Consider the following 13,577-nt stretch of genomic DNA (forward strand, 5'->3'; position numbering starts at 1 on the left):
CTGTGGTTTCAGGCACTTGCTGTGGATCTTGGAATGTAACCCCCATGAATAAGTGGGGACTACTGTATTATTTTACACTTAGCTTGTAGGTGAGTTGAGATTATAAACATATGATAGCACAGTTTACCTTACTTATTCTCAAGCAGTCTAATACATACTCCTTTATGAAGGTGGTAAGCATTTAGTACAATACCACAAAGATGTTCAATAGCATCTGATGGCTATGGAGGCACATGAAGAAAAATACAAATCTGAAAGACCCTACATGCCAAATTTCATTCAGAATAAAACTGACACATTAAAAAACAAAACAAAACTTAGAATAAATTAACCATTATTGATTCTTAAAAGTTTTAGGTTGAGTAGATTTAAAATAAAAATCTTGCTCATTTGATGAAATTACACCCAAAATTAAGATATGTTTCTCACGAAGGTAACAACAAATGTTATCTAATAGTAGGAAGGAAAAAAAAAAACGTAAGAAGAATTGAGGAAACCATTACTTTTAAACTCTTGTAAAATTATGCAAAAATTGCCAGTGATTCCTTTCTTAATTAAATAAATGACTGTGTCTTCCTAGGAATAACATTGAAAATATGTTCTTAAACTTGAGGCCATGTTAAATTTTTTGAGTTATCCTTAAATTTCTCCCCCAAAAGGTATTCCCAATAGAAAGAAATTAATACTGCAGAAAAGAATGTTAATTTTACAAATGAAAGCAAAAGAAATTATCCAATTTCTTCTAGGGAAGAGGATAGTTGGCAATTAAAAAAAAAGGACCTAGAAGTTTCAGTTTTTAATTAAAAAAAAAAAAGTAAGATCTTATATATAACACATAAAAGGCCCATAAAGAAATAGCCCCAATCTCAAAAATAACACTGGAGATTCAACATCTGAACATAACAGGTACTGCCAAATATGCAAACTTGTAAAGAATCAAGGGGAAAAGACATAAAAATAATCCATCATCAGCTATAAACTACATACCTGTTTAAGTCTGGCAAGTTCTTTCAAAGCTCGTCCCCATTGCTGCTTGTAATGCAGTTTAGACTTAGTTGCAGATTCCAACTTTCTTTCAAGTTCAACCTAACAGTGATTAAAATCATATCAAGTGAAACACTATACCACTGTGTACAATCACTGAAAGATAATATATACAGAGAGTCTGGCTTAAGAAAAGAGTTTATATAGTGTAACATACGACATCATCTAAAACTGTTATATAATTTACTATAAATATTATGGCACATGAACATTTTCTTGTTTAAAATATAGTCGTATTTTTACTGCCTAACAGCCTATACTGAAAGGAACTGAATTAGTCTTAAACCTCCAGACAGTTACTATAAATGTATTTAAAACATGTATATTACATAAAGATCACAGAATGAAAACTACATTCTTTTTCTACAAAAAGAAGTTCTAACTGTTAGCATTCCAATTTAGCTGGCACTCTAAATCTTAGAGACCAAATTATTCTTTTTGGAGGCCGTTCATTATGTGGAATTTTGTCTTATAAAAGAATCGACTACAGCTTTTTTCGTTATAGCTATATTTTGGCAAAAACCACAGAATGCTGAAAACAGTGCAACGTTTAATCAGAAAGCAGTTTACTAAGAAGAGTACAAAGTCAAAAATATTTTAAGAATGTTAAAATAAACCCAAGTGAAAGAAAAATAATGCTCCTAATAACACTCATCTTTTATTTTCTATTTTTCCTAAAATATATAAAGAAAAACATGAAAGTGATTCAATTAAAAAAATAAGGTTATTTATACTTGCAGCAGGCAATCTGTTGTGCATGAACCGAAGCCAACTTGGCTATGTTCTGGAATGTCCTCTCAATGTTTCAACCCCAGCACCAAACAAATTCATGCAGCCAACAGACAGTTTTACTATTTAAGTGATAATATAATAATGTGCCCGAATTACAATAAAATACTGTTACTCTACTCTGGTCTAACTTTTTATATCAAGTGAACTTTTCCCATACATACAATTCCTAATGTTCTGCAGGGAAATAAAACTGAAGACACTATCCAAAAATTCAAACTTCAGAAAACTCATATGAAAATAAAATGAAAGGAAAAACAGATTGCCAAATTCCCTTCGCAAAAGACCAGAACATTCTCTGCAGTAATATATGACTTCATGGAGTCAAGGTCTTTTCTGCTTTACAGATCCCTAGTGCTTTAGCTGTAAAACGCCAATACATTTAAATGACTCAAACGTTTTAAATTGAACGATACTCTGAGATTATCAAAGATGATCTCTTCTAGTTACGCCCCATAGATTTATACATATTACATGGTAATTTAACAATAGGACATATGACAGAGGAATTGGAAAAATCTTTTTGTAGCTGTGAGACAAAAGAGTAGCATTCAATTATAAAAGTGATGAAGAATCTTAGAAAAAGTCTAGCATCCTGGATGGGCCCAAAGATGAGTGCTAGGACAGGCATGAGCCTGGAGGGATGCTTATATCCAGTGGACTGACTCCATCAGAAAAAAGCTGTCTGGGTAGGTTATATTGGCTTGGCCACAATTATCAAAATAATTCGCATTTGCACAGTTATTCACACTAATTTAAAACACATGTATAGTTAATAAATATAATTTCTTTATTCTTAATAAAAAAACTGTAGCTAAGCAAATCTGAGACAAAAACCTTGTTTTTCTAATTTATTCCTATTACCAAATCAATGATTTCTAACTTTTTTTTTAAGGATACAAGATGCCTCTGTGATTCTAAAGAAATATAGGGACCCAATTCCCAGAAAAATGCACACAACCAAAGGCTGAATTAAGAGCCCTTATTGTGAGTAGATTTGAGACCTGGGGAAGCCTTTGCACTTATATGTCATATAGATTTCTCCATTGAAATATTTTTCATTTTTATTCTTTTATATTCCTACTGCCATTTCCTTAGCTCAGGTCTTCTCATCTTCTCTCATCTCCTTGGCCTCAGATCTATTTTATCTACAACCCTGCAGACCACTATTAGATCAATGTATTCTCTACTAAAAAAATCTACAGTCTACTTCTTGCCTACAATATTGATAAGCCTAAACTCTCCTGCCCAGTTTCAAGGCACTCTACAATATAATTTCCATCCTACTTGCACAACCTATTTTCTTGCTATTCCTCAACAGGAAACCCTCTACTCCAACTACTAGCTTGGTGTCCCCTACGCACCCCTCTCCTCGCCCAAGTTACTGCCTGAGCCTTTCAATTCTTTCTTTTCTTCTCTGCTTACTTAAAACTTCAGGCTCAGCTCAAATTCTGCCTTGACCTGGAGCTATCTTAAAACTACTATATTCTGAATACCAAACTGATTTCTCTTTTCTGAACTACAAAGAGTGTCTATCACATTCCCTGGTATTTGATTATACGTGGTCATTTAAGGCTCTCTGAGCCATCTCCCCAATTAAATTATAAACTCTTTACCAGTGAGATCCCAAAAGGATAATGTACTATTTCTCTTACTCTTTTTTCCCTCTCATTTTCCCCTTTGCCCTAAGGAGTGAACACATAGTAGATACCAAATATTCTTACATACATAAATTTTAGTTTCTGTGTTCAACCTCTGTATGCCCTACAAAATTATAATGCTTTCCTTATTTTTTAAAAGTCCCAATTATTTTTAAGAACTCTGACATTTCCTAGCTAAAAGCAAATCACAAACTATTAGCCACTCGTTACATAATAAAGGGAATCAAGAATTATATTCGGTAAAACTGTATCTTAATGTTAACTTGTTTTCAGACCATTTCAGTGAACATGGGAAAATTTGTGTTATATTGAAGAGAATGGGTAACCACAAAAGAAAAAAAGCTCTCAATCAGACATAACCAGAAATTACAGACTTAGATACTTTTTCACTTATGTCTTCCTTTTTATGCTTGTATGTCTTTGTTACTACTTAAGAAATAAGATTCTGCCCTCTTCTGGCTCCAAAAAAATTTACAAAGAATTTTCAAAGGAGCCAAGAAGCCTTGTTTTTACTAGACACTTAAACATGCTGAATGAATTCATTAGATTTGATTCAGAGGCAGTCAATTATGCATTTTTTTCCCCTCTCTGAAATTCATGGTATTGTTTATACTTTTAATGTTTAGTGATTTTTAACCTTTTGGAAAAAGTGTAGTTGGAAGAAAGAATTTTAAAAATCACTTAAAATTTAATTTCTATGGTGGCTATTATCTAGTCTATATTCACAAAAGAATAATAAGATAATGTTTCTGTTCCAATTTTGAGATATTTGGTTTCTGAATTTCCCCAAGGTAAAATGGAATACTCTTTGGTACTTAAAATTTAACAGAGCTTGTGAGAATCAATGAGATACTGTCCGAGTACTTCAGAGCCCGCTGGTAGGTACCACAGAATTCATATTTATAAACAGAAATACTTTAATACTTGGTTTTTCAAAAGAGGGGTGGGAAATGTCTAGCTGGATTCAAGTTCATTGTTAGAGAAATGAGAAGGCCAAAAATGGAGAAGTGAAGAGTTTGTCTAGATATGTAAGAAGCAGAATAAACAAGCTTTTGCCATTAAATAGATGTTGGGTAAAAGAGAAACCAAAGACAGTATGACAATTGACAGGCTGCAGAAAATTTAAGGAGTTCAGAAACACTAGAAGAAAACCAGTGAATTAACACCCTCCTCAAAAGATTTTTGGTTTTTTACCCTACTCTTATTCTTACCTCTATATATATTCACACTTTTTGCCTCGTAGTGTTTCTTCTTTCAAAGACTAACTCTTCTATGCTCAACCATCCCCTCTTCTCTTAAAGCATCAGTTTCTCCTTGCTACAAATTTTTATCCACAATCTAAAAATATCCTCATATTTTCCTACCTCACAATAAGCTTTTCTCAACAGTGTTAGGCCCCCGGGCTACTTCTTTTCTTTTCAACGCCAAACTTTCTATTACCCTCTGCGATTTGGCTTCTTAAAAGCCAGTGACTTAACTGCCAAGCACCTGGCCTTTCCCTAACCATTCCTGACTTTCCCTTCATGAGAGATTACTTTTACTTCCTCCTTCTTTTCTTTTGGGCACCGCACTAGACTTTTTTTATTACTTTTCTAAATCTTTCTAGCCTCCTTCGCTGACTCTTGCTTTTTTGTCTATGAAGCTGGACTTTCCCCCTAAGTTTTATTTTCACTTGTCCTTCCTAAACAATTTCAAGGCTATTAACTTTATTCAAATGACTCCCAAATCTGTATGTCTAGCGTTTTTCTCTCTTCCTACTCTATAGTTTCTCATTTTTAACCATATTTAGTGAACTTCTCCACTTAGATTATTCTGCTAACATATCAAGTGTAATATGTCTAAAACCAGAATTCTCTACAACTTCCACCTTCCCAAAAAGTTCATTAAAATTCTTCATTTCTATTAACATTCATTAAGCCAATCTTATAAACTTGAGAGTAATCTCTGACTCTTCTTACCAGATAAAATACGAACTCTTTAACTTAGCACCTAAGGTCTTCCCACACATAGCCGAAAATTACTTTTACTTCCTGCATTCTCTTATCAGGCCTATTTTTATTTTGAAACTATTTTTATACTCATTAAACTCTAGGTTCTAGTTAAGCTATTATCCAAATATGCAACAGACTTTTTAACCTCTGCACAACTGTACAACCTCTTCCTGGAATACCCTCACCCACATATTTACACCTATTTAAAATTTCACCTACCCTTTCGGTTCCATAGCCAATTTTACTTCTTTGTTATACTTAATGTGTTGATTGCAGTAGAAATGACTTTGTTTTCCCTTTGCAATCATACCATTTAGTAAGAGAAAGTTAGATACTGTTATCATTTGCCTTTCACTGTAATAATTTTCTTCAGTTCATTGTCTCCTTTTGTAACTTATTACTTGATTCTATCCTGAACATTTTTAATCATGCATAATAGCATTTAGCACAGTGTCATAAATAATACCCATCTTTGCTGAATAATGAAAAACCAGTTGTATCCATCAGCATCCTGCTAGGAAACCAGAAATCACTCTATGTTTTTCAAACAGGTAATTTAATATAGACAATTGGTTATAGAGATCATGAAAGAGCTGAAATGCCAAAGAGGATACAGTGAGATAACCTAGTGATTAGCAACAGCAGGAAGCCCCTACCTCTCCTGGGTAGGCGGGACTGCAAAAGGAAGTACCAAGAAGTAGTAGCTTCTGCTTTCAGGAATCCAGAAACTTGGGGCTGTCCAGTGAGCCAGAAACACAGTGGGAACTGCCCACAGGAAGCTAGAGAGAAGGGATGTCTCGTGGGAGATACAACGTAATAAACTGCAACTACCGCCCGAGAAAATAACGGAAGCAGAGAGAGAGAGAAGACAAGAACTACCCTAGCATCTTCCCAACTCCAGTTGACCAACTTTCCAGCCACCCCCTAGTGGCTGAATCTACAGAAGCGATAGGGCAAGGAAGACTGCTAGACAAAGCTGAATGGGAAAAGACAGGCAATGGCTGGCAATTAAATCCCTAAACGTCTAAAGGTTATTTTCCTGTATATGCTATCTTTTTAATAATGCCTAAAATTATCAAACTAAAAAATGTAAGAGCTTAGGTTGTCTTTTGGACATTACACATTTTTTAATGCCTAAAACCTGAACATTCTTTCTGTTTGTAAGGAATTCCATTATAAATGAGAGGCAGGACCTGGTTTCCAGCCAGAGAAAATAAAATAGGATGGATATCCTTTCTTCCAAGCTAAGAGTAGAGTACAGGTCTGTGATTTAAATGAAAGCTCCTGTCTGAGGCACTGAATCTAAAGGGTAGTAAGACGCAGAGAGAGTATTCACAATACAGATGCAACTACTGCAAAACTGAGAGTTCAACAGTATGACACGAGAATCAGGTTACAGAACCCAGTGACGGGACAGCAATGGCACCAACAGTGGTATCCTGAGTAGACAGTTTTGGGGCGATGCCTTGCTTACCCCAGTTCCTGTCCATATTTTGAAACTGGCTCTACAGCTTTCCTGACAATTTTGTGAATTCCTTTATTCCTAGAGTTAGTTCTGTTTGCAACCAAGGACTCTACTTAGTATAAGCTACTAACACTTGTCATGTGCCTCGAATTCTCTGATGTGTTATTTGACATCAGAATACCCCGGTGAAACGTTACATTGCATATGCAAGTGTAATTTATAGATTTTATAAATTATCATGAGGACTAGTTAAGCTGCCATAAATTGACATGGGTACCTTTTCCAAGGTGAGAAGATTTATTTCTGACTGTAGACGGATTTCTGGTTTGTTGCTTTGCTGATCCTTGAACTGATGAAACTCTTTTTCCAAAATCTTATACTTATTTTCAGCATCTTTAAGCTGTATTAAAAAAAAAAAGTATTATAGCCATTTTAAAACAATACTATGTAAAGTTTAATATTACAGAATTCAATTCAAGTGTCATTTTTTTTCTTATTCTAAAGCATGCTCATAGTAGAAAACTTAGAAACAAAGTATAAGAAAAATTAAGATGGTTAGTAACCCTAAAAATTTAGTAAATCAACTGATTGACAATATACAAACACTTTTTAAGAGTATGAAATTTCTTATAAAAGCAGTATCATAAGAATGTTTTTCTTAGAGTTTAGATGGCAAATGAAAAAGTCACTTTATAAAAATACTGATACTTTATACTAAGATGTCACATGTAAGACTGAGCATTACGGATATACCAGATTATCAGCAATGAAAATTAAGTTTAATATTACTGCAGTATTTATTACTTATAATTGGATACTGTATGCATTTCATAATTCAAATGCAATTACAACTTAAGGTAATTTAAAGACTATTTGGCTCAAACCCTTCATATTTATAGGTAAGAAAATTGAGGGTCAAAAGCTAAATAATTGAAGCAGTGCCAAAGAGCTGGTGAGCAGCAGAGGCATGAACAGAATCCAGGTCTTTTCATCCCTAGAATAACGCTCTCATGTAAAGCAGGCAACACTTCCTTAAATGAAAAAGAGAGAACTGCTTTGACTACACACTCTATAATTTCCCTTAGAATAGTTTCAAAATTACAAAAAAAAAAAAGAGGATATAGATGTTCATTTTAAATCTGGGATTTTTTCTTTTAATCAAATGCAAACAAGCACTGTTACAGATGCTTTCCAAAAACATAAACCAATATAACGATCCATTATTAGATAAACCAATTATCTCTTTACTAAGAAGAATTAAATTTGAAATACTGAGAAAATTTGTGGCAAAAATGGAACTTAAATTATCAATAATAAATTCTTGTTTTATTCCAATAAATACAAATAATTCTAATTAGGATTTATCTACCATCTTTAGGTAATAGGTATTCCAGAACTAAATATTCCATATAACAGAAGTTTACTTCTTTGATTATCCAAACCTTTATTTTTAAGGTTGAACAGGAACCTTTCTACACTCGCTTACTTTTCTATTTTAAACACAACCTAGTAAACTTAATATTTGGTGCTTCCCCCCCACCCCCGTTTAGGGACATTATCATAAACCATTATTGTGGTTACAATCAGGTCATAAAGCAGTAAACTATTAGGCATCCTGGGCTCATTTTCCTTTGCTACATTTACATAAACTACACGGATTTTTTTTTTTTGAGTTATGGTAACTGCTTTTATATATTTGAATCTTCATCAGCTTTTGGTGACAGTATGTGTTTGTCCCTTCTACCTGTCTAGTTAGCATTATACATACAGTACATGTAGCCTGGTTCAGAGTAAGGAACTAAAAAGTTTGTTTCCTTACATGTGAAATGTTTATAGTCATGAGTCATGGGCTTAGCAATTTGGGCATCTAGGAAACTTCTCTCTCCCCACAGTTTTTGTCCTATCCTTAAATTATGCTTTAGGAGCGCCCTGGGTCACTTTTCTAAAATACCAGTTTTTCCCACAAAGATGTAAGCTACTTATACCAGTCTGGGGTAGGGTAGAGACCTGGGCTTTTTCAAGAACTCCCCTGGCGATTCTAAATGTTAGGAGCCTTGGCTCTAGATGGCTGAATCTTCCTGGTAAGTGGAAGAAGAGAAGCGTTACTGGTGAATCCCATCACAATTGCCCACTTTTACAACTTTATCTTTCATATTTTAAATGAGATCTCCATAACAATGAAATACATATTTATAATGTACTTATAAATACATTATAAATACATAATTACATTATATAACCACCTAAATAATGTGACCCTTAACCCTGCCAGACCGCTGTACTGATTTTTCGGTAATTTCTAATCATATCTTATCTAATCATGTCTGTGTTGTGTGCATGGAAAAGCACTCCAGGTACAACAAGCAAAATCCTGGAGTGCCTTATAAAGACAATCCATGCAAGAAAGTGAAGAGCAACATCTGGTGCTCACTTTGCAAGAAGTACCTCTGTGTGAAACAAGGCTCATCCTGCTGGGTGGACTGGCACACAAAGGTGGAATATTGGCACTAGATGAAAGATAGACCTATTTTCTACAATGTCTCCAAGTTCCATCGTATTCTAACCACTTGTTTGCATGTAACGAACATTTTTCTATATCATGTTGGTTTTTTCTCTTTAATGCTCAGGAGCCCAGGTACAGGGGACAGTTAGGTTCAGGGCCTCAGGTCTGGTAGGGTTAACTGACTCTGAACTGCTGTGGAAACTATTCTTCATGCCAGAATTTACTGAAGACTTTAGAGGCATTCATCATATATTATCTCATCTATTATGCATTTTTCCATGAAAGATAAGCTTAATTTTTAACAGCTTTATCCTTTTTTTCCCCCCCAGAAAATGTTTATTAAGCCCCAATTATATGATGAACACTGGCTGGGCTCTAGGCATACAGATATAAACCAAAAAAATTTTATGGAGCTAATGCCCTGATTCTGGTCAAATTATCACACTAATGAAAATAAAAGAAAACTGCCAAAACATATCAAAGAAAACAAAAAGGAGAATAATATGCTATGAAAATATACAACAAAAACTTGACCTAGACTTGGGAAGCAGGGGTCAGAGGAGACTTTCCTGGGTAAGTGATGCTTCGGCCGAACACTGAAGGATGGGCAAGTTCACTAGGCAGGCCCAGAAAAAGTGGCATCCACAAAGATCCCACGGGCGAGGCGAGCACGGCCAGCTCGAGAGCCTTAAGGAGGACCAGTGTGGCTGCGAGTATATGGCAAACGTGAAAGAGCAGGAGATGAGGTGAGACAGGTAGGCTGGGTCCAAACGAGCCAGAGGCCTGCCGGGCAAGGCAAGGATTCTGATCTTTACCCCATGAGCAACGAGACAACATTGAAAGGTTTCAGAGGAGGGCATCGTGATCCCCAAAGGTCAAAAATATCACTCTGGCTGCCACGGGAAGAACAGAAATAAAGAACACTCACAGGAAGCTCAGGTATGGATAAGAGGATCACGTTGGGTTTGAAACGCCTTTAAGACATCCAAGTAGAGATGTCAAAAAGGCAGTTAGATGGGTCTAGAGTGCAAAGGAAAGGCCTGGGATATAAATGTGAGAGTCCCAGAGGTAGATGGTCTCTGAAGCCATGGGCATTCTTAAGATTGTTTAGTACAAAGTAAGTTTTGAATTTGGAGGAAGTCTAACCATTACCGGCTTAAGGAAAATAAGCCTAAGGAGCCTGAGGGGTGGCTGGAAGAGCAGAGGAAAAGAAACAGCAGTGTTACAGAAGCCGAAGGAAGAGAATATACAAAAACAAAAAACAAGGGCAATAGTGTTAGTGCTTTCTGTAAGGTTGCGTAAGCCGAGAAATGAAAAAAGCCCGCTGAACACGGTGACTGAGGTACTGTGGTTTCTTTGGCAACTGGCTGGCTAGAGCAATGGGGATGGAAAGCAAAGTGGGGTGGGCTGAGAGGTGAGTGTGAGGCGAGGAAATGGAGGAGCACAGACAAAATGCTACGGGGGAATTAGGTTCTTAACCGAATTCAGTCCAGTGATACATGAAGTATATCAATGTTTGTTAAAAGGAAATTTATCAGAAAAACATTTTACATTTAAAGTTACCTGAAACATAACACAATCTCATGCAAATAATTATAAGGGAAGGAAAATTATTCCAATATAGTCCTTAGCTTTGACTTAGGAAAAGAAGATCCAACTTAAAGTATATTTGAATCTCAGTGCAATAAATGTGAATAATTGTCCAAAACTGTGAATTTTTATAACCTTTTGGTGAACTGTATCTGTTATTTCTAGAATCAAACAAAGTGTAAGGAGATGACAGGTAGTTCATCCGACCTGCTGCTGAAGTCGGTGTTTCTCCTCTTCTAGCTGCTTGATCTTTAGCCTTTCCAGTTCTACTTGGTGAACACCATCTTCCTTGGCCCTACGGATACAGTCCTGAAGTTCTTGCAGGTTCCGTTCACGTTCTGATTTCAGTTCCTTTCTTTCTCTTTGAAGCTTAAAACAAGTGCATCTTTAAGAGATGGCCTATTACAAGCTGCATTATACTGTTCAATATTCTCTTATTCTTACATATAGTCAAATGTTCAGAATACTTACAAATTTATTTTCATACTCTTTTCAGTTATTAGAGGACAGTTAATCTTTAAGTATATTGAAATTATAAATTTTCAATTATTTAATTCTAAAGTACAAAGTATATATAAAAATCCATATATGACTTGTATAAATTCAATTGAAAATGCCCTAATAACTTAAATTCCTACTTGAATAAAACCCATTTTATTACATAAGCAAATATGCTCAAGTTTCTTTTTTTCTTTTAGAAACTTCTTACTTTCTGCCTAATCATATAGAAGATAAAAAAGCCTTAGTATTAGGAACAAATATACATCATATTTAAATTTAAACATCTGAATCAATTTAGAAATCCCAGAAAGTATATAAAGATAAGGTTAGGGTAATATGCTGAGATAATTTTAAGAAACACATTTGGGTATGGAAGGGCCATATAAATTTAATGTGGAAGAAATTCTAATTATTTTGAAATGAACTTTACAGTAATTTAATAAAGTATGTAGGGTAAAATTTAGTAAGGATCTAACAAAAATGCTAACTAGGCCTAATACTAATATTAATTTTCATCCATCCTTGGACTCTAATGTTTAAAGGGCAAGAAAGATATTCCCTTCTTACTGACATCAAAACCAGGATTCTAGACCCCCACGCCCGCATTACATTTTCTTTTTTCTCTAGGTAGTGCAACTATCCGTTCCTTTCACATAATGGAAAAGTTACCCAAATAGCTCCGCCATTGCAGATGTCAGCCACAGCTAGTGGAACAATAGTTAACCATGTCAAACAAATACTTTTCTCCCTGTCCCTCATGTTCTATTATAACATATAAAACATGCTTTACTCAGTTGAACATCAGTTTTCTCCATAATGTGTGAAAGAATGTCTATGAAATATATTTTATATAAAGAAAAAGGAAGTAAATGGTATAAACCTAATTATGGATTCTGTGAAATAAAGGTATCTGACAGGCGAATACAGTACCTCTGCTTCTGTAATGACAAGCTGTTGCTCTCGTTTCTCTAAATCAATTAGGGTTTTTTGAAGTTTTCCTTCTAAAATAGTATATTCAGCCACCTAAAATATAATAAAAGTTACCTTATCTTTTCTTCAAATTCCAAATACAATTTCAAAAATGCATACACAACACATTATCATCAATAGTTTTTCTTTCCTCCTTCAATATCGATGCAAGTCAATACCTTTTTCTGTACTAGTGATTCTCTCTCTCGATCCCTTTTCTTCCATTCCTCTGCAAGAGCTTGCATATGAGCCAGTTCTTTCTGCTTTAGCTACAATAGGAAGAAAAATAAAGTCAGGGAAAAACCCAAAATATTTCAAATAAACAAATCAGTTGTTTTCATTTAAAAAAAATTAAGTGATCACTGATATGTTTCTTTCAGGTGTTCTATTTTATTTTTATAAAAAAAAGATGCCCGAGACAAGTAATACCCATATGACTATAATTCAAGACAGTATATGACGCTGTTTTGTTTTCTAGCTCTCTTGTTTAGGTGCTGAGGATTCCAGTTTCAGGAGGGTATGCTAAATGAGGACCTGAAATTAAAAACAAAAACAAAAACAAAACTCAAGTTCTTAACCTCTGAACTCTAATCTTCAGTCCTAGTTTTACCTAAGACTCATGGACAAAGTTTGGGGGAATCCTTCTGAGTGGCTTCTGCCAATCTTTTGCAGTTCAAATATTTTTTGTCATTTTTAAATTTTTTTTTATTTTAGGAGTGAGGAATTCTTGATATTCAAAGGGACTAAATAAGGTACCCATGGAATATGGAGAGAAAAGACTACTATGAAGAAGGAAAAATATACCAAGTAGACAAAAACAGAGTTTTAAAGTAACAAAAAGTAACCTGATTTTCAAAAATGTCTTCCTGCATCTCTTTCCACATTTCTAGCTCAACTGCTGCTTTGTATTCTAAGGCTTCACGAGATTCTGGCTGGATTTCTGAAGAACAAGGTGCTGGAGGAAGAGAAGATGGCTTCTGTTGTACAGCAGATAAACCCTACCATATGAATAAAAAGGCATATTGAAACAAATACTCTCACACATTAGAGCCATTTTAAAGAGT

At 34.8% G+C, this 13,577-nt stretch overlaps 1 protein-coding gene across 7 annotated transcripts in view; it reads right to left on the minus strand.

The window, feature by feature from the left end:
* The window catches only part of CEP120 (centrosomal protein 120), a 71,616-nt gene that overhangs the window by 20,401 nt on the left and 37,638 nt on the right, over window positions 1-13,577 (minus strand). For all 7 annotated transcript variants that reach the window (XM_019635400.1, XM_019635402.1, XM_019635406.1 and 4 more), the window contains 6 exons: window positions 13,359-13,511; window positions 12,693-12,782; window positions 12,475-12,567; window positions 11,251-11,412; window positions 7,228-7,350; window positions 988-1,086 (listed from right to left, as the gene is read on the minus strand). In XM_019635400.1, coding sequence (XP_019490945.1) covers window positions 988-1,086; window positions 7,228-7,350; window positions 11,251-11,412; window positions 12,475-12,567; window positions 12,693-12,782; window positions 13,359-13,511 — 720 coding nt within the window. The remainder of the gene's footprint in view (window positions 1-987; window positions 1,087-7,227; window positions 7,351-11,250; window positions 11,413-12,474; window positions 12,568-12,692; window positions 12,783-13,358; window positions 13,512-13,577) is intronic.

This window comes from Hipposideros armiger, unplaced genomic scaffold (assembly GCF_001890085.2).
Source record: "Hipposideros armiger isolate ML-2016 unplaced genomic scaffold, ASM189008v1 scaffold_21, whole genome shotgun sequence".
Classification (NCBI taxonomy): Eukaryota; Metazoa; Chordata; class Mammalia; order Chiroptera; family Hipposideridae; genus Hipposideros; species Hipposideros armiger.